The sequence below is a fragment of the Dipodomys merriami genome, unplaced genomic scaffold (assembly GCF_024711535.1).
Source record: "Dipodomys merriami isolate MVZ:Mamm:240054 unplaced genomic scaffold, mDipMer1.0.p SCAF_64, whole genome shotgun sequence".
NCBI classification, from domain to species: domain Eukaryota; kingdom Metazoa; phylum Chordata; class Mammalia; order Rodentia; family Heteromyidae; genus Dipodomys; species Dipodomys merriami.
In genome coordinates this window covers 2,458,300-2,481,870 of record NW_027206224.1, presented here as the reverse complement: position 1 = coordinate 2,481,870, position 23,571 = coordinate 2,458,300, and the positions used below count along the sequence as shown (strand labels likewise).

The 23,571-nt window shown below is 47.8% G+C and overlaps 1 protein-coding gene across 1 annotated transcript; it reads left to right on the top strand.

Annotated features, from left to right (window-relative positions):
• Positions 1 to 4,994: 4,994 nt before the first annotated feature.
• LOC138815382 (lysosomal phospholipase A and acyltransferase) lies at positions 4,995 to 22,479 on the top strand. Its single transcript, XM_070004735.1, has 6 exons — positions 4,995 to 5,170; positions 9,473 to 9,629; positions 16,489 to 16,607; positions 16,802 to 16,900; positions 17,282 to 17,506; positions 20,612 to 22,479. Exons 1-6 carry the CDS (start codon positions 5,044 to 5,046, stop codon positions 21,121 to 21,123), a joined length of 1,239 nt encoding a protein of 412 aa, XP_069860836.1. The 5' UTR covers positions 4,995 to 5,043; the 3' UTR covers positions 21,124 to 22,479.
• The last annotated feature ends 1,092 nt before the right edge of the window (positions 22,480 to 23,571 follow it).

Sequence of the window (23,571 nt, the reverse complement as noted above, 5' to 3'; positions counted from 1 at the left end):
TGGTAGAGTGCTAGCCTTGACCAAAAGAAGCTTAAGGACAGTGAATTCAAGCCCCAAGACTGGAGGAATAGGAGGAGGAGGAAGGAGAAGAAGATGACCCTAAAATCAAGACCCAATACCAACACGAAGGAGGAGGAAGAGCAGGAAAGAAGAATCTGAGTTCAAGACTCAATACCAGCATGTGTGGGTGTGTACACGTGAGAGAGAGAGAGAGAGAGAAAGGAAACTTTTTACCCAGCTTCCCAGTTTCTAGGAAAATAAGGTAGCCAAAACGTACTTATTGGAAGATGAACAAAGGTTTTCTTAAATCAGAGAGAATAGAAAGGGAGAATGGAGCCTCTGACATGCAGTAGGTAAGAGCATAATGGCTAGACAAGGTATTTATGCTTTCTAATCTGGGGGACACAGTCTGAACTTATCCTAGGTTGGTAGTCCCATCCTATGTTATTGTAGCAAGCAGAGAGATAATGGGATTAGGGTGGTTTTGTAATATAAGGATTTTGTAACAAATGGACCAGCTTCTTCTTACCTTGAACATTCCTTTCTAGCTAAATAATTACCTTCTAGTCTCATCTGAAGTTACTCATGTAGGCAGATAGGATTGCAGTTCACTTAGCCTCCAAAGGAAAAGTTGTGATGGACACTTGCAATGTAACTTTTGTTGCAATAAAGAATTGTTTAGGCCAGGTGCTGGTGGCTCATGCTTCTAATCCTAGCTATTCAGGAGGCTGAGATCTGAGGATTGTGATTGGAAGCCAGTCTAGGCAGGAAAGGCCATGAGACTCTTATCTCCCCAATGAACTCAGGAAAAAAAAAAAAAAGCTGAAAGTAGCGTTGTGGCTCTTCAGTAGCCTTGAGCAAAAGCAGCTCAGGGACAGCACCCAGGCCCTGTGTTCAAGTTCCAGAACCATCACACCAAAAAATATTATTTAATAATCAAAATCTTTTAATTTATTTTTTGTATGAGCTCTGGGACTTGAACTCAGGGCTTGAGCACTGTCCCTAACTTCTCATACTCAAGGCTAATATTCTACTACTTGAGCCACAGCTCTACTTCTGACTTTTTAGTCGTTAACTGGAGATGAATCTCACAGACTTTCCTGCCTGAGCTGGCTTTGGACTACAATCCTCAGATCTCAGCCTCCTGAGTAGCTAGAGTTACAGGTATGAGCCAACCCCCACCCCCAGGTAGTATGACTTTTTGAGACTAGAGCAGGAAAAATTTGTTGAGCACCTTGGTTGTGAGTCTGAGAAACAAGATGTTCAGAGCCCAGAACAACTCATCTCTATATGACAGGGTCATTTTGAAAAGGGCAACCTTCACCTTCTAACTGTAAGGTCTGCCTCCCTACCTCTTGGCTATGTTTCCACCCAGTATCTGTTACCTAGGTAACTGGCACACTTGGAAGCAGTCATCTCTCTCCCCAGCTAGTTTACATCTCCATCCAGCTAGGTCACCTCTGGTCACAAGCCTTCCCTCTGACCTTAGGTGGGTCCCAGACCCAAGGTCACATTCAGACCCAGTGTGACCACACCTTTTCCCCACCTGGCCACACCTCTTCCTGTCCCTGGCTTAGATTAGTCCTGGCTCAGGGATGGGTCACCCCTTTTTTTCCCCAGGCCATGCCCCTCTACCACATATGGTGGGGGGGGGGCAGCAGTTTGGTAAATAAAATTCTTTTCCTGCATGAACACGGGGTGTTCTCTTTATCGGCTACCTAATGAAACCTACCTACTTAATGTACCCTACACTGGAGCTGGGAAGGTGGCTCAGTGGTAGAGCGCTTGCCTTGCATGCATGAGGCCCTGGGTTCGATTCCTCAGTACCACATAAGCAAAAAGAAAAGAGCTGGAAGTGGCGCTATGGCTCAAGTGGTAGAGTGCTTGCCTTGAGCTGAAGAGCTGAGGGACAGCGCCCAGGCCCAGAGTTCAGGCCCCACAACCGGACCCAAAAATATATATATACCTTACACTAACCATTGTCTACAGGGCCAATCAGGCCTTGCTACCCATCCTCCAGTACTCTCAGTTCTGATACCAGAAAGTCATTGCAGCTATCTACTTTTTTTTTTTTTTTTTTTAACTGGTTCTAGGGCTTGAAGTCAGGGCCCCGGTACTGTCCCTGAGCCTCTGTGCTCAAGATTAGTTAGTGCCCAACCACTTAAGCCACAGCACCACTTCTGGCTTTTTCTGAGTAGTTTATTGGAAGATAAACTAGTGACTTCTCTGCCTGAGCTGGCTTTGAACCTCATCCTCAGATTTCAGCCTCCTGAGTAGCTAGGATTACAGGTGTGAACCATCAGTGCCTGGAAAGCTATCTACTTTCTATCTAACCTGGACCTAGCATGGAATGAGAAAAGAGTTCAAGCAAGTGAATTGCAATAGACTGGAAGGAATCATTTCTAGGGTGAAAACAGTGATTTTTACTTCAGCAGAAGTTTTTACTGGAGTGTGAGATCCCTTCTCAGGACCAGCCCATGGGACAGAGCCACTGTCCCAAGGTGGAGATTTACCAAATTACATTTGACCTCTAGGGCTGGTTTATTAGCCGGTACAGATAAGTAAGTTAAGAATCTACTGTGCCAAGAACTATTTGTTGACTTGCTTTAGTATGAAATGAAGCCTTTTTTCCTGGTCTCTGGTGGCTCACATCTGTAATCCTAGCTACTCAGGATGCTGAGATCTGAAGATGGAGGTTCAGAGTTAGCCTGAGCAGGAAAGCTTGTGAGACTCTTCTTTACAATTAACCACCAGAAAACTGCAAATGGGGCTGTGGTAGAGCATTTTCCTTGAGCAAAGAAGCTCAGAGGCAGCACCCAGGCCCTGAGTTCAAGACAAAGAGTGAAAGGGGGGGGGGAGGAGAAAAGAAATTAATGGAGCCATTTATTAATCCTTAGGTAGGTGCAAAAAAAAACCAACAAGAATTGTATGACATTCCTACTATGGTGGTTTCCCCTTTTGATTTCTCATCACACAAGGCTAACTGCTACCTGTCAGTTCCTAACACCTGAACACCATATGGAGGTGGAGCACCAGCAAGCTTCCTGACAGGGCTGCCTGTCCAGGGTCCCATGGTCACCTGAGACTGCGCTGACAGGCTGACAAGATGCTTAGACTGATCAGAGCCCAAGGCTGTCCAGCCTCTCCTGATCTTCCCCCCCCCCCAACCCCGGGGCTCTGGACTTCTGCCTGTCTTCACTCTGGCAGAAGGATCTCTCTATTCACCCACATTTCTTCCATCACAGCATCAGTCTTCAGCTACCTTTTGTTGGTTCCAGGGTTGAGGGTGAGAAGTCATGGTTTAAGGTAATGGATAGTTAGACCTCAAGAGAGTAGAGGGATGGATGGCTGGGAATGTGGCTTAGTAGTACAGTGCATGAAGTAGTACATGCATGAAGCCCTGGGTTCAATTTCTCAGTACCACATACACAGAAAAAGTCAGACATGGTGCTATGGCTCAAATGGTAGTGTTAGCCTTGAGCAAAAGAAGCTCTCCAGGCCCTGAGTTCAAGCCCCAGGACTGGCAAAAAAAAAAAAAAAAAAGATAAGAGGAACTGAGTACTCTGTGCCTACTATCCTACTCAAGAGGCTGAGATCTGATGATCTGATGATCCCAGTTCAAAGGCAGCCTCGCAGGAAAATTCAATTTACCACCAAAAAACCAGAAGTGGAGATGTGGTTCAAACACCAGAGTGATAGCCTTGAGCAAAAAAGATCAGTAATCATGCCCTGACTTCAAGCCCCAGGACCAGCATGCATGTGCGTGCGTATGTGTTCTCTCTCTCTCTCTCTCTCTCTCTCTCTCTCTCTCTCTCTCTCTCTCTCTCTCTCTCTCTCTCTCTCACACACACACACACACACACACACACACACACAAACACAGAGGAGGGGGCACCTTATTCACTTGTTTTCATTACAGGAACTCACAATGGGCAGTTGAACATATCGATTAACTTTATGATGGGTCAGTTGCTAGCAGGACAGAGATCCTTAGACCAGGCAAGGATGACCAGGGTATGGCTGGCCTCGAGGATCAAGGCCTTCATTCCCTGCAGAGTAGTGGCATATGTCTAGAATCCCAGAATCGGAGAGGCCAGGAGGAAAATTGCACTGTCAGGACAACCTGGGTTACAGAGTGAGACTCTTGTCTCAGGAAAAATAAACCTAAAACCCTCCATTCTCCAAACACACTGGTTTCGCTGTCCTAGAGTGTCATATAATGCTGGTATATACTGCTGTCCTGTGACCATTTGGCCTCCTTCCTGGCACCTGGTGTGTTGTGTCACCCCAGGTTTGCCTGGGGTGGGGGAGAAGAGGGCAAATACTGGTTCTGATGTCTGTCCTACTCCGCATGGAGAATTTATGAAAGGGCCGGAGTGCGGGGCTGCAGATGAAGCCACTTCCAACTCCATTCCCAAATGGTTTCATCTGGTTGGGTCACAGCCATGCTCCCGCCCCTAAATCGAATGGACAGACCCCTCACTTGGAAACGGAGCGGGCTGACTGGGCCTCAGGCCTTGGTGTCCTTGGGAGAGAGTTGGGAAGAACCTGGGAATGGCACACAATTCCTGGTCAGGTCTGGCCATCGAAGATCCAAGAATTTCCCTGGGTTTATGTCCTCTCTTGCTTTGGAGGGGGTGGCTCAGCGCAAGTGCTGACTCTGGAGTGTATGTTGTGCAGCTTGGACTGCGGGTACTTAAGGTACTGGGCTTGGTTGGGCTGAGTACACAGTCGCCAGTCGGGGAGCGTGGGCTGAGGCTGAGCTGCAAGCGGGGGCCAACTCTCCCCTGACCCATCGATGTGCTCGGCGCGCAACACTTCCTAGAGAGCTGGCCCAGAGGTGGGCAAGGGCGGGGCGACGAGCTTGGGTGGGAGGGACGCGCCTGGCGGCAAGTCCTTATTGGCAGGTTGTTTGCGAGAGCTGGGTTCTAATTGGCTGAGAGGCTGTGGGCGGCGGGGTTAAGCACGTAGCTGCTGGCCTGGCCTAGGTACAAGCCCTGAGCTTTAAACGCGCGCGTCCGTGTTACAGCTGTGCACAGCGCCATGGACCACCTTGTCCGCCCCTGCCGCGCCACCCTGCTCCCGAAAGGCCTCTTGTTCCTCCTCCTGCTGCTAATGCTGCTCTCGGACCCGGCGCTCCCGGCCCAGAGACATCCCCCTGTGGTGCTTGGTGAGGCGTGCATTTCATGGTGGGTGGGTCCTGCAGGAAGAGGTGCCCGCGGAGGTGGTGGTGGTGGGGAGGTCTTCCCGGTCTGCATCTGTGTTAAGCACCGACAGGGAGATGTCCTCATCACCTTGGTTACCTTGATTTTGTCACCTGCATCCACTGGCTCACCTCCCGCCTTGCTGGGCTCGGGTGTGGTCAGTCTCCTGCCACCACCTGTGTCTCCGACCTCTTAAGAAAAGGAAGTAAATGAGAGGGTTGCTGTCTGAACGTCTACTCTTACCTTTCCGCCTTGGTTCCAAACCTTGTCTTTACATACCTTTTTTTTTTTTTTTTTTTTTTTAAGCTGGGAAGCCTGAGATGGTTCAGTTCCACTTTTGAGGGCTGGTGACCTCAGAATTGGTTCCGAGCTGTCACCCTCAACGCCTCTATGTTTCCAGAAAGCATTACTGGAAGCTAGTTTTTTTGGGAAGAGATTGCCACTTTGGCTGGACACCAAGCTTATTTTCCCTTACCCTCACCTTATCAGAGAAGTGGTATTGGGCCTGTGCACAAGAGGCCCAAAGCAAACAAGAATTGCTGAAGGCAGGGGAAATGATGGCACCTTTGGCTATACAAGTGTCTGGGAACATAGCTATACTTTTCACTCCTGCCAGACCTAGTTTAAGCTAGTTCTGTTGGGACTAGGTGATCTCTCCTACCCACTCCCTCCTTGCTTCCAAACTGGGCAATTGAATAGGAGCCACATGTTTTCTTGTGGTGCTGGGACAGAATGTGGCTTCTGACTAGGAAGCTTTCAGGTACTTCCTTTAGCCCATTGCTCCCATTTAGTTCTGGTGTGGCCAGCAAGAGGCTTAATTGAGTCACAGGTTCTACAGGTGATCTGCGGGAACATGACCTCTTCTTTCTGTTGGGACTGCAAAGTGGTCCCAGGAGGCATAATAAGAGTTCCAGGACAGGAAGTGACTCAGGGGAATTCTGGGCTCAGATTTACCTTAAGATTCACAAAAATTTGACCCTCCTTTCCATACTTCCAGGTAAGGGATAACAGTGATCCCAGAAGTGAGGTCTGAGTCAGACTGGAATATATGTGTGCCAGGCAAGACTTCCTGAAGTATTCTGGAACTAAAATCAGGAAAGAGTTCTAGGGAACCAGTCAAAGAAGGCTGGAATGGGGTGGGGAGTGGACTGTGCAGGGCTTGTGACCTGAGTCATGTGCACACTTTATCTTGGGGGTCAAAGGAAGCTATGTGTGGGCTTAAAGAGTTCTTAGAATGCAGTATATGGAATTGGGAAGTTTCTGGTCTGTGGTCATAAAGGTTTTGCCACATTTTTGCTTGGAGTGGTGCTGACTGCTCTTCTTAGTTCATCTAGTTCTTAGTTATCCAAGGTTATAGCAGAGTGATCTGAAAAGCTGGAATTTTAACCTGCGCATCTTCTCAGGGAGTGAGGCTGATCATATTAACTCAGAGATCTCCTTGTGAGCAGTGGGTGAGCTCTGTCTAAATACAGAGTAGGAAAGTGATTTTCTTTTCCTTTCTTTCTTTCTTTCTTTCTTTCTTTCTTTCTTTCTTTCTTTCTTTCTTTCTTTCTTTCTTTCTTTCTTTCTTTCTTTCTTTCTTTCTTTCTTTCTTTGTTGTAGGACTTGAACTCAGGGCCTGGGTACTGTCCCTGAGCTTCTTTCATTTAAGGCTAGCACTCTACCTCTTGAGCCACAGCACCACTTCTGGCTTTTTCTGTTTATATGGTACTGAGGAATCGAACCTAGGGCTTCATGAGCATGCTATAGGCAAGCACTCGACCACTAAGCCACATTCGCAACCCTGACTTTGAGGTTTGAAATCCTCTAGTTATGAGTCCTGAATTGGTAGAAGAGGCATCAGAGCCAGATAGATGACCCTATATAGGAGAAAAGGGACTTAGACAAGATACTCCTACCTCTCCCAGCCACAGTTTCTTCATCTGTGAAGATGAGGAAAAGATGTTCTCCTCCCAGTGTTATTTGAGGTAAAAAGTACCCTGTGTATGGCTCTTGTGCCTAGTTCCAGATACAAAGGGCTTCAGGAAGTGGCCACTGCTATTTTTAGACACCACACAGCCTGACCAGGGCAAGGGGTATCTGCGCAAAGCAGCTATGGTAGCTTCCTCTTTCAGCCATTTCCCCTTTGATGGAGACTGACCATCCATATGTCCATCCATATACATATCATCAAGAGGTTGTGGAGCTCCCTGCATCAGCACATAAATCATCATGACAGGAGGTGAGAGCGGGTGCCATTCCTACTTCCCCTGGCACTGACAGGAGGGCAAGTTCTGGCTTGGCTTGGGTTCATAGGATTCATAGTCAACATCCAATAGAATGCCAAGGACATCTGAACCCTGTCTGTTCACTATTTAGGATCATGGATCCTAATAGGGCTATGTTTTAGAAGTATCCAGAGGATGGCATGAAAGGGTAGGTGTGTCCTAAAGATCCAGGAGGGAAAGTAGTAATCTGTGGAAAGTTTTGAATGCTGGGCAATAGAGCACTGGAATGGCTTGGTGTCACAAGGGCTCCATAGTTCTATGTCTCTATATGGGCTGAACAGGTTGGCTGAAATAGAATCAAGTCTTCTTTGTGGCCAGGTCACATGCAACCTTTCTGGGCTGTATCTGGAATGGTATGCTATTTCAAAGTAGCCATCTGTAATGTGGCTCAGTGGTAGAGTGCTTGCCTTGCATGCATGAGGCCCTGGGTTCCATTCCTCAGCACCACATAAGCAGAGAAAGCCAGAAGTTGCACTATGGCAAGTGGTAGAGCACTAGCCTTGAGCTGAAGAGGTGAGGGACAGCAGAGCCCAGGCCCAGAGTTCAGGCCCCATTACAGGCCAAAAAAAAAGAAAAAAGAAAAAAAGAATCCCAGCTGTGAGACCCTGAAGGGATTGGGAGTTTAGAATGCCTTCTCCCTACATACTCTCAGAATGCCGAGTTCTTTTTTGGAAAGGTCAATCAGTGCAGCCTTAAGGAGAACTCAGATTCCACCTAAACTGTGTGGGAGCCTAAGGGTAGACTTAGGTTTATGTAAATTGTAGGCTGTTTACTGTTTGGCTCTCCTTACTTCCTTGCACAAGACCAATAAAAACCTTTGTTGATGGAACCTTAGGGTCTGTTGCTGGCAGAAGGCTACAGGTCTCCTGGTACCTCAAACCTCAGTTCCACGGTCCAGTCTCCCTTACTGTGTTGTTCCCAGTTACAAGGGATTAAGGAGCATGCAGCACATTTTAACATACACTCTTGAACTTTACTGTCCTGTAAAAAGGCCTGGGGTCCTTTACAGGCCTTATCTAAGATGAAGCACCCAGATGATACCGTCCTTTCTCTCTCTGAATGTTTTCTCCCCAAACATATTGTATTTTGTCTGTGTGTATGCCAAACCTGGGGCTTGAACTTAGGGCCTAGGCACTATGCCTGAGTTCTTTTGCACAAGGCTGTCACTCTACCACTTTGAGACAGAACACCACTTCCAGTTTTTGAGTGGTTAACTGGACAGAGGAGTCTCAAGGACTTTCTTGCCCATGCTGCCTTCAAACTGTGATCCTCAGATCTCAGCCTCCTAAGTAGCTAGGATTATAGGTGTGAGCTACCCATGCCTAGCATAAGAGCTCTTTTGACAAATAAGAAAACTGAAGGCTTGTGTGGGGCAGTGACTTTACCTGATCTCCCTTCCCTTGTGTGAATAGCCCAGAAGGAAGTTCCAATGAAGCTCTAGAGGATTTATGTATTAGGATATATTCATTTTGTGCTGGTCCTGGAGCTTGAACTCCGGGCCTAAGCACTATCTCTGAGCTTCTTTAAGTTCAATGCTAATGTTCTACTGGAAGTGAAATCACAGCTCTACTTCTAGCTTTTTTGGTGCTTTTTTTTTTTTAATGCCCAAGCTGGCTTTGAACCAGGATTCTCAGCTTTCCGCCTCCTTAGTAGTTAGGATTACAGATGTGAGTCAGTGGCACCCCCTAGAGGACTTATTTTTTTTTTTATGGGGTTGGTTTCCCCGACCAAAAACGTTAGGTCTTTGCCAAGCTCCCCAGACTCTAAGCCCCCAAGCTTTTTTCCCACCAATGTGCACCCTGTGGCAGTTCTGCTTGAAGGTAGCAGAGTGTTGGCCTCTGATATTTTTGCCCCTGGCACTGTATTTTAACTAATATGGAGTGCAAGTGCAGAGGTCTGCCATCTTATCCATAGCTATAGGGGAGTCTTCAGACTTCAGGGCTTGGGGGGTCTCCAGCCTGCAAAGCACAGGGCTTACATATGTTCTTTGACCCCCTGCAGTGCCTGGTGATTTGGGCAATCAGCTGGAAGCAAAGCTGGACAAGCCAAAGGTCGTGCACTACCTTTGCTCCAAGAAGACGGACAGTTATTTCACACTCTGGCTGAACCTTGAGCTGCTGTTGCCCGTCATCATTGACTGCTGGATTGACAATATCAGGTGAGGCCTAGAGCACACAGACAAGGTACCAGTGGGACCCTGAGAGGCCTCCAGATTCCATTTCCTTCTTATCCAGCCTCTAGAAAACTGGCTCTGTCCCCAGGCTCTAGTCTGTTCTGGTCTAGACTGATCTAATCTGATCAGCTATTTCTGCACTGTTTCTGGCAGAACTTTCTTTTTTTTTTTGGGTCCAGTGGTGGGCCTGAACTCTGACCTGGGCGCTGTCCCTCAGCTCTTCAGCTCAAGGATAGCGCTCAACTTCTTGAGCCACAGCGCCATTTCCGGCTTCTTTTTTCTTCTGCTTATGTGGTGCTGAGGAATCGAACCCAGGGCCTCATGCATGCAAGGCAAGCGCTCTACCACTGAGCCACCTTCCCAGTCCCTGGCAGAACTTTCTTTCTCTTCCTTCTGCTTGTGTCTCTAGCTTCTCTGGTTCAATCAGCCCTCAGGCCTTATATATGGTGGTTTTTATGGTTGTTATTTTTGTTTCTGTTTTGTTTTATGCCAGTCCTGGGGTTTGAATTTAGGGCCTGGGCACTGTCTTTGAGCTTTTGTGTTCAAAGCTAGTGCTTACCATTTGAGCTACAGCTCTATTTCTGGCTTTTTGGTAGTTGGAGTTGAGAGTCTTATGGATTTCACTAACCTGGCTGGCTTTGAATTGTGATTTTCAGATCTCAGTCTCATGAGTAGCTAGGATTACAGGTGTGAGCCATCAGTACCTGGTCTGTTTTTGTTGTTGTATTATTTTGAGAAAGGATCTTGATTTTGTGTGTGTGTGTTTATTTTTTTTGCCAGTCCTGGGGCTTGAACTTGGCCTGGGCACTGTCCCTGAACTTCTTTTGCTCAAGGTTAACACTCTACCACTTGAGCCATAGTACCACTTCTGGCTTTTTCTGTTTATGTGGTACTGAGGAATCAAACCCAAGGCTTCATGAATGCTAGGCAAGCACTCTATCACTAAGCCACATTCCCAGCCCAGAAACTATGCTGAGTCTTTTTTTTTTTTTTCAGTCATGGAGCTTGAACTCTAGGCCGGGGTGCTGTCCCTGAGGTCTTCAGCTTGAGGCCAGTGTTCTACCACTTGAGTTACACCGCCACTTCTAAAATAGGATCTTTTTTTTGGGGGGGGGGGGAGTTCGGTCATGGAGCCTGAACTCTGGGCCTGGGCACTGTCCCTCAGCTCTTCAGCTCAAGGCTAGCGCTCTACCACTTGAGCCACAGTGCCACTTCCGGCTTTTTTCTTTTTGCTTATGTGCTGAGGGATCGAACCCAGGGCCTCAGGCATGCAAGGCAAGTGCTCTACCACTGAGCCACCTTCCCAGCCCCTGTACATCACTTTTATAATAACAATAAAATTTTAAAAACGTGTACAAAGGGGCTGTGTTGCAATCTGCCCACGGGCACCATAACCCACTGTGACCTGGAGCAAGGCAGTAACTGTGGAACTGGTTTTGGGGCAGCAGAGGGTCTGTTGCCTCTCACCAGCAACAGACACCCTAAAGTCCTGTTAACAGGGTCCTTATTGATTTTGGCACAGGGAAGTACTTGCAGAAAGTAAGGTAGTAATCTCCTTTGGAGTTACAGACAGTAGCAAGTGAAACAATGATAGGATAAATAACTTCCTTACTTTAGTAAGGCAAGTAGCGTACAAGTACAGTATGCATAGCCTTTATGTAACTCCAAGGTCCAAGAAAGTTTGAGTCTGGATTAATCACATTTAGGGTAGAATCTTGGGGTTCTGTAATGCTAGGAGTGATTGATCTTTCTCAGGCCACTCCCAGCTTTCTAAGAGTCAGGGAATGGCACTCCTCCAATTCTCTTTATTAGACCTCATCGCCTTGGCATTCATATACTCCCACAGGGTTGCTCCAAGTCAGGTTATTAGTACAATGTATCTTTTTTTTTTTTTGTCAGTCCTGGGGCCTGAACTGAGCCTGGGCGCTGTCCCTCAGCTCTTCAGCTCAAGGCAAGTGCTCTACCACTTGAGCCACAGCTCCACTTCCGGCCTTTTCTGCTTATGTTGTGCTAAGGAACAGAACCCAGGGCCTCATGCATGCAGAGCAAGCACTCTACCACTGAGCCACCTTCCCTGCCTCATGGCATTCTTATTTCCAATTAATCACAGAAAAAGCTGAAGTGGCCTTGCTCAATGGTAGAATACTAGCCTTGAGCAAAAGAGCTCAGGGACAGTGCCTAGGTGCAGAATTCAAGCCCCAGGACTAGCAAAAAAAAAAAAAGAAAAGAAAAGAAAAAAGACTATCATAGAGTTTAAAATGTCCTGTCAGGGCTGGGAATATGGCTTAGTGGTAGATTGCTTGCCTAGCATGCATGAAGCCCTGGGTTTGATTCCACAGTACCACATAAATAGAAAAAGCCAGAAGTGGTGCTGTGGTAGAGTCCTAGCCCTGAGCTAAAGAAGCTCAGGGACAGTGCCCAAGCCCTGAGTTCAAGCCCCAGGACTGGCAAAAAAAAAAAAGTCCTGTTATCTAATGACTTTGTAGCCATCAAACCCTAATATGAAATACATTATTCACTTGCTTGTGATGCTAGTATAAGCAACCTAGTACACAATACTTGATGTTGCTGTTTTATGTGTTTACTACATACATAACTATTATATACATAACTTTTTAGTTATTTTGGAATATACTCTTACTTATAAAAAAACAAATGAAAGTCTAGTTGGATTTGGTAACAGATGTCTATAATCCCAGGATTAAGTTCAAGGCCAGTTTGTTCTACATAGCCAGACCCTTATCTCAAAACAAACCGGTCAACCGGGCACTGGTAGCTCATGCCTGTAATCCTAGATACTCAGGAGGCTGAGTTCTGAGGACTGCGGTTCAAAGCTAGCCTGGGCAAGAAAGTCCATGAGACTCGTATCTCCAATAAACCACCAGAAAACCGGAAGTGCCCTGTAGCTCAAGTGGTAGAGCACTAGCCTTGAGCTGAAGAGCTGAGGGACAGCGCCCAGGCCCAGAGTTTAGGCCCATGACTGACAAAAAATAAATAAAATAATAAAAAAAAAGAGATTGCTGTAAAATTACATTACATACATTACATTACATACCAGTAGCAGCCTCATATATATATCTCATGATTTTTTAAAATTAATTTTTCTTTTCAGTCAGACTCTTACTTTGTAATCTAGATTGACCTCAAACTCACAGTACTCCTGCCTTACACTCCTAAGTAATAGGAATACAGGTGTGTGTTACTTTATTAACTTTGAAATGAATGACCTCCAGCCTCTACCTCCCAAGTGGCTAGGATAACAGGTTTATGCCACCACATCTGGCAAACATCTCATTTTTACTTAAGTCTCTTGACTGTATAAAGAAGCCATAATTTGTGTCAGGATACAGTGATGATGTTTACATCATTCACTGAATTGTGCATTTCTCAGAATGTTTTTCGTCCTCAACTAACACATGACTTCTTTCATTTGGTCTTACAAACTTCCTCTTAGAACAGATGCTGTTTTTAAACCTGCTTCACAAAAGCCTGGGGATATAGCTCATGGGTAGGACACTTGCCTAGCATGGGTAAGGCCCCAGGTCTGATCCTGAGCTCTGCAATGGAACAAACTTGCTTTATGGATAAAGAAATCTGGAAGCTCGAAGAAGTTACAAAATTGCCTATGCTCACTCAGCTAGTAACTGAATCAGAATTCATAGCCAGAATTGTGTGACTCTGAGCTAAAGTATCCTTCCCACACTGAGTTCTCTGAGAGGCAAGCCTATATCTAGGTTTTATCTTTAGTAACAGCAGAACCAAGAACAGCCAGAACCCTGTGTATGGTTAAGCTAACTGGAGCTTCACAAATTAAGTTCTTGCCAATGAACTGTTTTCTGGTTCTCCAGGCACCCTGACTTTTTTTTTTTTTTGTCAGTCACAGAGCTTGAACTCTGGGACTGGGTGCTGTCCCTGAGCTCTTCAGCTCAAGGCTATAGTGCTCTACCATTTGAGCCACAGTGCTATGTCTGGTTTTTAGCTGGTTATTTGGAGATAAGAGTCTCACTGACTTTCCTTCCTAGACTGTCTTTGAACCTTGATTCTCAGATCTCAGCCTCCTAATTAGCTAGAATTACAGGCATGAGCCACAGTGTGGCCAGCTAACCTGACCATTCTTGTTGTTTCTATTGTCTGCTTTGTTGACTCTTTCTTCCTTGGTGGATCACTGGGGTTATTTCTGTGCTGCTGATCTGCATTTCTATTTTTATAATAAGAGACATGACCCCAGATACTGGCAATTGGCAGTATAGTCTGATTCTGAGAGGAATCTTTCTGATTTGTTGTTCCTCTGATCTCTTTGGATTTCTTCTAGCACAGACTACTTTTGCTTTCCAAAACAACTTTCTATGCTACCCAGGGTGACCATGTACATACTGAAGAAAGTGGGTTCCCAGGACTTAATATTTGGGAGTTGCTAACTTTCTGTGATTGATTTTTTTTTTCTGGTTCTAAGGCTTGAACTCAGGGCCTGGGTACTCTCCTGATTCTCTTTGTGTTCAAGGTTAGTACTCTACCACTTGAGCCACAGCACTACTTCTGGCTTTTTTGAGTAGTTTATTGGACATGAGCCTCATAGGGATTTTTCTGCCTGGACTGGCTTTAAACTGCAATCCTCAGATCTCAACCTCCTGAGTAGCTAGGATTATAGGAGTGAGCCACCAGCTTCTGACTCTGTGATTGATCTTTTTTTTTTTTTTTTTTTTTTGGATCCGGTCATGGGGCTTGAACTCTGGGCCTGGCGCTGTCCCTCAGCTCTTCAGCTCAAGGCTGAGCGCACTACCACTTGAGCTACAGCGCCAGTTCCGGTTTTCTGGTGGTTTATTGGAGATAGGAGTCTCACGGTCTTTCCTGCCCGGGCTGGCTTTGAACCACGATCCTCAGATCTCAGCCTCCTGAGTAGCTAGGATTACAGGCATGAGCCACCAGCGCCCGGCTGATCTTTTTATTTATTTATTTTTTTTTTGGGTCCGGTCGTGGGGCCTGAACTCCGGGCCTGGGCGCTGTCCCTCAGCTCTTCAGCTTAAGGCTAGCGCTCTACCACTTGAGCCACAGTACCACTTCCGGCTTTTTCTGCTTATGTGGTGCTGAGGAATTGAACCCAGGGCCTCATGCATGTGAGGCAAGCACTCTACCACTGAGCCACCTTCCCAGACCTCTGTGATCGATCTTTAAGGGAACATAAGACCCAGGATCACCAGGAACTTAAGGGTTTTGGGGGGTCTATTTCTCCCGCTCCCTCTCTCTTTGGTCAGGTGAGGCCAGAGCAAATTTCCTAGACTAGCACCAGGCTTTTCTACACTCCCTCATCTCCATTTTTCCAAGCTCTGCAGTCCCCCTGACTAAGAGGAGGGGTGAAACAGCTGTGTATATACTCAGTCCTGAGATCCAAGTCCTTGTCTGCTTCTGTTTTATACCATTGCTACAGAAAGGAGGAGATAGTATATGTAGTGTTAAAAGCTGCTTAATCTATGGTAATTTGTTCCACAGCAACAGAAAAATCTTACCTGAGGGCTCTTAGGGATCCTAAGAAGCTAGCAGTTCATGTCATATGTCACTGCTTTTAGGAATTTGCTGGGCAAATGATTGTTACAGTTGGCTGGCAGTTGATAGGATACCAAGCAGGCCATGTGTCATGGTTCATTTCCTTCACGGATTATTGGGCTGCAGGAAGGATACCTCCGCTGGGTCCAATGCCCAGAGCAGATGGGTCCTAGCTACATCCATCTGAGTTTGCACAGGGTCATTCTCCTCTTTCCCTACCTGCCCTCTGCCCACTTATCCACAAAGTAGCCACTATCTCCTTTGTTCTGTGAGGCATTGGAGTGGATGGCCGCAGTCCATGGAGATGGAGCAATGGGAAACTACAAGGGTAGACTGCTTCTTGGAGTCAAGTATGAAGTTTACAACAGAGCCAGGACTGAGACTATTTTTTTCCTTCCCAGCCCTGGGGCTTGAACTCAGGGCTTGAGCACTGTCCCTGACCTTCATTTCCTCAAGACTAGCACTCTACCCACTTCTGGCTTTTTCTCTATATGTTCTACTGAGGAATTGAACCCAGGGCTTCATGCATGCTAGGCAAGCACTCTACCACTAAGCCACATTCCCAGCCCTGAAACGTCTTTTTTTGTTGTTGTTGTTGTTGTTTTTGGGGCCTGAACTCTGTGCCTGGGCACTGTCCCTCAGCTCTTCAGCTCCAGGCTAGCCTCTACCACTTGAGCCACAGCGCCACTTCTGGCTTTATCTGCTTATGTGGTGTTGAGGAATCAAACCCAGGGCCTCATGCATGTAAAGCAAGCACTCTACCACTGAGCCAACTTTCCAGCACCTGAGACTTCTTTTTAACCAGCCTAAGACCTTCCTACTGGGGCAGATGACACCAAAGAGAAGGGAATTTTGCTTTGGCAGGATTCCTGTGGACAGTCTTATAAAGAGTAAGTAAGCTGGAAGTGGCGCTGTAGCTCAAGTGGTAGAGCGCTCGCCTTGAGCTGAAGAGCTGAGGGACAGCGCTCAGGCCCAGAGTTCAAGCCCCACGACCGACAAAAAAAAAAAAAAAAAAAAAAAAGAGTAAGTAAGCTTTGGTGAGGTCCTCATTTAGATAGAGTTCCTCTCATTTGTGTTTTTACATGTTTTTCTTTTGGGATACTGGGGATTTGAACTCAGGGCCTTATGCTTACTAGGCAAGTTCTCTACCACTTGAGCTATATCTTCAGTGCTTATTGTTACCTTTTCCGCTCCTTATACTGTGGATGAGAGGATGAGATTATGGCCCAGGTCACAGGACAGTGTTGGGATGTACCAACCTCAGTGTCATGTCTGGGTCACTGCCTCGATCTCCTCCTGACAGACTGGCCTATAACCGAACATCTCGGGCCACTCAGTTCCCTGATGGTGTGGATGTGCGTGTCCCTGGCTTTGGGAAGACCTTCTCATTGGAGTTCCTGGACCCCAGCAAAAGCAGTGTGGGTATGTATGTGGCTTTTGTTTAGGGCCTCCAGGGGACAGAGGGGGCTTTTGCTGAATTCCTAGAGGAGTGCTGTCTCTGATCAGCATGGTCACAGATCCCTGTCACCTTCCAGAGTGGCAGGTATGGTGTAAGGGTAGGGGTGGTGGCTGGCATTGGCTATACCTTGGCTAATCCTATACCTTTCTGTCTTTAGGTTCCTATTTCCACACCATGGTGGAGAGCCTTGTAGGCTGGGGTTACACACAGGGCGAAGATGTCCGAGGAGCCCCCTATGACTGGCGCCGAGCCCCAAGTAAGAAGTCACCCTCATTCCTTCCTTGAGGTTGAGGAAGGGGGGACAAAGCAGTCTTAGCCACCATAGGTCTTGGTCTCTCTCCTAGCCGTGGGTGGCCTCTGGGATCTAGCTCTGTGATCACAGACACCAACTCTGGTTAGTCTGGTCCTGTCCTACCTGATTCTTCTCAGAACCCTTGGGCCTCTAAGTCCTTGGGGAAGAGGGGGATAAGACGGGGACGGGGGAAAGAAACCTCTTGGGCATTCCTTTGTGGAGGCTGAGAAGGGACCAGATATCTCCCACTTAGGTTTTAGTACTCTCCCTAACTCCTAGTCTTGGGTCTTGCCTGAAGATTGGTTAGTGGTTGACTCCTGACCCCTGCTTGGCTCTGGCCTGCAGATGAAAACGGGCCCTACTTCCTGGCCCTCCGAGAGATGATCGAGGAGATGTACCAGCTGTATGGGGGCCCCGTGGTGCTGGTTGCCCACAGCATGGGCAACATGTACACGCTCTACTTTCTGCAGCGGCAACCCCAGGCCTGGAAGGACAAGTACATCCGTGCCTTTGTGTCACTGGGCGCACCCTGGGGGGGTGTGGCCAAGACCCTGCGAGTCCTGGCCTCAGGTAAGACCTACATGGACGAGTGGACTTTTGTTCCCAAAGCCAATCAATCTCCCTCCCTCTCTCTCTTCATCTGTCTCTCGCTCTCTCTTTCTTCCACTGTGCTAATACTTCATGTTTCTTTCCCCGGACACCCTCTTTTTCCAGAGTGACATTCTTTTTCAAATACTTATTTTTTTTTTCTTCAAAAAAAATTAACACTGGGTGGGGAAGGTGGCTCAATGGTAGAGCGCTTGCCTTCCATGCATGAGGCCCTGGGTTCGATTCCTCAGTACCACATAAGCAGAAAAAGCCAGAAGTGGCGCTGTGGCTCAAGTGGTAGAGCACTAGCCTTGAGCTGAAGAGCTGAGGGACAGCGCCCAGGCCCAGAGTTCAGGCCCCATGACTGACAAAAAAAAAAAAAGAAAAGAAAAGATTAACACTACTCCTAACACTCCTAATTTCACCTCTCTAGTTGATAACACTTGGCAATCTGTATAAGCTTCTGAGACCTCATCATGGAATGGCAGGCACCATGTACTTTGCTTGTGTAAACATACACACATCAAAGACAGGACAACAATTTCCTGCTCATGAGTTACACTTCCCTGTGTGAGCAGAAGGAAGTCTCTCTGGGCAATGCAAGGGGGAAACAGGTGCAGATCTGTCTGAGCTTGCTCTCTTGGCAGTTGGGAAAGTTACCTTCTTGGTCCCTCTCCAATTCACTTGCCCTTTCATGACTGTCAGAACCTGCCATGTGCAGCCGGGAGGTGGGGCTTCCTGCTGCAGAAGCTTTCTCTCTTATGCCCCTTTGGGGGCCTTGAGACAGGGTCATGCTGAGAAACTCATGAACTTTCTGCAATCACTGGCACTGCCTGATCTGCTCAGTTAACTGATCATTATTGATTGGGTCAGATCCACACTCTCTCCTAGAAGTGACCCTGATTTGACTGGACAGTGAGTTCCTGGCTCAGACATTCACTTATCCTGAGGCCTCAACCTAGACAATTTACTCTTGGAACTCAAAAAGATGGGTACCAGGCTGGGAATGTGACTTAGTGTTAGAGTGCTTGCCTAGCATGCATGAAGCCCTAGGTTCAGTTCCCCAGCACCATATGAAAAGGCCAAAAGTGGTGCTATGGCTCAAGTGGTAGAGTGCAAGCCTTGAGCAAAAGAAGCTTAGGGACAGTGCCCAGGCCATGAGTTCAAGCCCCAGGACTGGCAAAATAAAAAAAGATAGGTACCCCCTGAATTTGTACAAGGAGTCGTGATAAGAATGAAGCCCTGGTTGAGTGCCAGTGGCTCACGTTTGTAATCCTAGCTACTCAGAAGGCTGAGATCTACAATTTGAAACCAGCCCAGGCAGGAAAGTTTGTGAGACTCTTCTTACCAATTAACCACCAAAAAAGCTGAAGGTAGAGCCGTGGCTCAAGTGGTAGAGTGTTAGTTTTGTGCAGCAAAGTTCTGGGACAGTGTCCAGGCCCCAGACCCCTCAGAAAGAAAGAAAAAAGAAAAAGTGAAGACTGGTCTTCTACAACTCTTCCTTATGAGACCTCATAGAGCTCATATTCTGGGAAACTTGTCAGCCCTAGCCATCCAGGAGTGGGGGTGAGATATGAGGAGATAGAAATGTACAGACTCGGGGCTGAGAAGGTGGCTCAGTGGTAGAGCGCTTGCCTTGCATGCATAAGGCCCTGGGTTCGATTTCCCAGCACCACATAAGAAAAAAAGAAAAAAGGCAGAAGTGGCACTGTGGCTCAAGTGGTAGAGTGGTAGCCTTGAGCTGAAGAGCTGAGGGACAGTGCCCAGGCCCAGAGTTCAGGCCCCACGACCAAACCCCCCCCCCCCAAAAAAAAAGGAAATGTACAGACTCCTAGAGGCTACACCCAGAAGAAGCCCCTTTTAGCTTACTCCCTCCAGAAGTCTCACTGGGGATTTTTTTTTTGGGGGGGTCCAGTCGTGGGGCCTGAACTCTGGGCCTGGGCGCTGTCCCTCAGCTCTTCAGCTCAAGGCTAGCACTCTACCACTTGAGCCACAGCGCCACTTCCGGCTTTTTTCTTATGTGGTGCTAAGGAATTGAAACCAGGGCCTCGAGCATGCAAGGCAAGTGCTCTACCACTGAGCCACCTTCCCAGCCCTCTGTGAGACTCTCATCTCCAACAAACCACCAGTAAACCAGAAGTGGCATTGTGGCTCACGTGGTAGAGCGCTAGCCTTGAGCTGAAGTGCTGAGGGACAGTGCCTAGGCCCAGAGTTCAAGCCCCATGACCAATCCCCCCAAAAAGAAGTTCAGAGAGAAAGACGAAAGAGGAATGTATCATCTGGATGCTTCACCATAGATCAGGCTGGTGCCCGCTGGCATGATGGTATACCAGAATAGGGACCATTTGTGGATGAGGAGACATAAATCACCCGGCAATGGATCCTGCTTAAAACCCTGATGAGGGGCTGGGAAGGTGGCTCAGTGGTAGAGTGCTTGTTTTGCATGCATGACGCCCTGGGTTCGATTCCTGAGCACTACATAAGCAGAAAAAAAAAAGTCAGAAGTGGCACTGTGGCTCTAGTGGTAGAGCACTAGCCTTGAAGAGCTGAGGGACAGCGCCCTGGCCTAGAATTCAGGCCCCATGACCAACAAAACAAACAAACAACAGCAAAAAAACCCTGATGAGGTACTAAAAGAAACAGCAGGGGCCGGGCGCTGGTGGCTCATGCCTGTAATCCTAGCTACTCAGGAGGCTGAGATCTGAGGATCTCGGTTCAAAGCCAGCCCTGGGAAGGAAAGTTCATGAAACTCTTATTTCCAATAAACCACTAGAAAACTGGAAGTGGTGCTGTGACTCAAGCGGTAGAGCACTCGCCTTGAGCTGAAGAGTGCAGGGACAGTGCCCAAGCCCAGAGTTCAAGCCCCATGACTGCCAAAAAAAGAAAGAAAGAAACAGCAGGGCTTGGAAGTGTTCTTCCTAAATGGAGCCGAAATAAAGAGAAACAATATAAGGCAATGCAGATAGGAGTTAGGATGATTGACAGTGTTGAGATTCTGGATTGTTAGCTAGGCTGCTGACTGGTAAACTTGCTGCTTAGTCAGTTTGCCCTGCTGGGCATAGCCTGACCGGAGCCCTCTCCCTGCAGGAGATAACAACCGAATCCCTGTCATTGGGCCATTGAAGATCCGGGAGCAGCAGCGGTCTGCTGTCTCTACCAGCTGGCTGTTACCTTACAACTATACCTGGTCACCTGACAAGGTATTTGTGCATACACCCACAACCAACTATACACTGCGGGACTACCACCGGTTCTTCCAGGACATTGGCTTTGAAGATGGCTGGCTCATGCGGCAGGACACAGAAGGGCTGGTTGAAGCCATGGTGCCGCCAGGTGTGCAGCTGCATTGCCTCTATGGGACTGGTGTGCCCACGCCAGAGTCTTTCTATTATGAGAACTTCCCCGACCGGGATCCGAAAATCTGCTTTGGTGATGGTGATGGGACTGTGAACTTGGAGAGCTCCCTACAGTGTCGATCTTGGCAGAATCGCCAGGAGCAGCAGGTGTCACTGCAGGAGCTGCCTGGCAGCGAGCACATTGAAATGTTGGCCAACGCCACCACCCTGGCCTACCTAAAACGTGTGCTCCTTGGGCCTTGATTCCTGGGCCAGGCTCAAGTTGCTGGATGGCTCAGCCACGGGGCTTCTCTTGGCCCACAAACTTAGCAGAGTTTGTGACTGACCATTCAAAGTCCTGGGTCTTGGACTGTGACGTGTCTGGGGGAAGTGTTCTTTCTTATCTTTCTGTGGCAGTGGGGAAGGAAGAAAAGAGCGTGGACTCAAGGGATCCTTGATAGAATGAAATGCTGTGACCTCACACTGGCTCAGCAGGGTGAGTTGCTTGGCACCTGACCCCATTCCTCAATTTGGGGACTATGCAGTCCTGCTAACCCATGGACTTTCCTACATTTGTCCACTGGACTCTGGCCTTCTTGTGAGGGTTATTTTTGAGCTGTGGTCCTTGCTTGCAAAGGTTTCAGGTGATTCTTCCCATACACTGGCTTCTGGCCTACCACTGGTTGTGGGTGGCAGGAGCTGCTGGCTTCCTCGTGGCCTCTCTGCTGGACAGCCCAGTATTCCCCTGCAGGCAGGGTCAGTTTGGAGGTCTTCTCCGTGGTTCCCAGGTCTTGGGACATTCACTCCACTCCTACCTCTCATCTCCAGAAACAGCCTACTTATGGAATGGGCAGCAGTTGTGGTGGCTGTCTCTCAGGAGTCCTGATCTGTTTGGTTGTGTTATGGATTCCAGTATTAAAGCTGCCTCCTATGGCTCTGGCTCTGTGGTCCAAGGACAGCAGGACCCAGTGCTTTATTCTTCTAGGTGCCTGTAAGAAAGGGAACTCAAAGCAACTGCAGTTGCTTAGAGCTATCCTGAGCTGTGTACAAACCCCACCATCCTGCTGACTTCTGCCCTAGAGTCTTTCTAGTGCCCAGCTGGGCTGGCACAGTATTAAGAGATGATGGGACTCCTGCCAAGCACCTGTTTCCACTGAGTGATATTTAACCTGCAGGGATTGGCCCTTTCAAGGGCCAGGATCCTGGAGCCCAGGGATGCTGCAGTTTCCCAGGGAGAACAGGGAACTGCCTTAATGGAACTGACCATTCAAGGTTCTGGGTCTTAGGTTGTAAAGCCTCTGGGGCAGTTTCTTATCTTTCCTCTATGGCAGTGAAAAGAAGAAGAAAAAAGTGGATCAAAGGACCCTTGATGGGAAGAATGGTGCTGATGGTGAAATTTCTGTGACCTCAAACTTGGGTCCAACCTTTAGGTTGGGGTTCCAGAGACACCCTCAGGCTGGACTCTGCCACTCTCCCACAGCATTTTTGTGGCACTGGATCTCCCCTGTTGTGCACATGTCCAACATCTGTCTCCCTTTGTTCCCAAGTGGTGGGTCCCACAGGGGACTCTGAACAGGCTGTACCTCGATTCTGGCAATAAAAGTATTCTGAATGCTGTAAGCTGCCCTGGCCTTCTCTGAGCATGAGGGGCAGGAGGTGGTGGAGGTTGTAAGAGTGCTGGACAGGTCGGTAATCAGGGCTGGACTGGGGTCTCAGCACTGGAACTCCGTCCTTGTCTACCTCCTTGGGCTTCATCCTCCTGGTCCAGTTTTTTTTTTTTTTTCTGGTCCAGTTTTTATTTGGGGGAAGAACTGAAATCTGGACCATCTCCCTTCTTGGTCAGCAGGTTCTACATACTTCAGAGGGGAGGTAAAGACAGTTCTGAAGGTCACCCTGGTTAGGCTTCCTAGCGCCTTCCCTCTCCGAGCTTACAGGTCTCTGAACCTAGAGTTTCTTTTCTTTTTTCTTTCATTCTGTGTGTGTGTGTGTGTGTGTGTGTGTGTGTGTGTGTGTGTGTGTGTGTGTGTGTGTGTGCGCGCGCGCACGCATGCGCGTGTGTGTGCGCGCACGCGCTTGTGCATGCATGCATTCTGGTACTAGGAACTGGAACTCGGGGCTGGATGTTCTGAGTTTTTCCCTTTCAAAACTTGCATTCTATCATTTGAACCACAGTTCCACTTCCAGCTTTTATTCATTTAGTCAGTTGTGGGGCTTGAACTCAGGACCTAGGTGCTGTCCCTGACCTCTCGTTAAAGGCTAGCTAGCACTCTTTGGGCCATGACTCCACTTCTGGTTTTCTGGTGGTTTATTGGAGATAAGAGTCTCATGGACTTTCCTGCCTAGGCTGGCTTTGAACCAAGATCCTCAGATCTCAGCCTCCTAAGTAGCTAGGATTATAAGTGAGAGCTACCAGTGCCTGGCCAGCCCCCACTCCCTTCTTTGTTATTATAAAGGTGAAGTACAGAGGAGTTACAGTTACTTAAGTCAGGTAAAGAGAACATTTCTTTCTTTTTGTTGGTTGTAGGGCTTGAACTTAGGGCCTGTACTCTATCCCTGAGCTTTTTTTTCTCAAGGCTAGTGCTCTACCACTTTGAGCCACAGCACCACTTCCAGTTTTCTGGTGGTTCATTGGAGATAAAGTCTCATGGACTTTCCTGTCCAGGCTGGCTTCAAACTGTGATCCTTAGATCTCAGCCTCCTTACTGGCATGAG

Excerpts from the sequence above, each read along its gene's own strand:
- LOC138815382 (XM_070004735.1), top strand. The coding sequence starts at position 5,044 with ATGGACCACCTTGTCCGCCCCTGCCGCGCCACCCTGCTCCCGAAAGGC. Across the intron at positions 9,630-16,488 it reads TGCTGGATTGACAATATCAG|ACTGGCCTATAACCGAACAT; the intron begins GTGAGGCCTAGA and ends TCCTCCTGACAG. Across the intron at positions 16,608-16,801 it reads CCCCAGCAAAAGCAGTGTGG|GTTCCTATTTCCACACCATG; the intron begins GTATGTATGTGG and ends TTCTGTCTTTAG.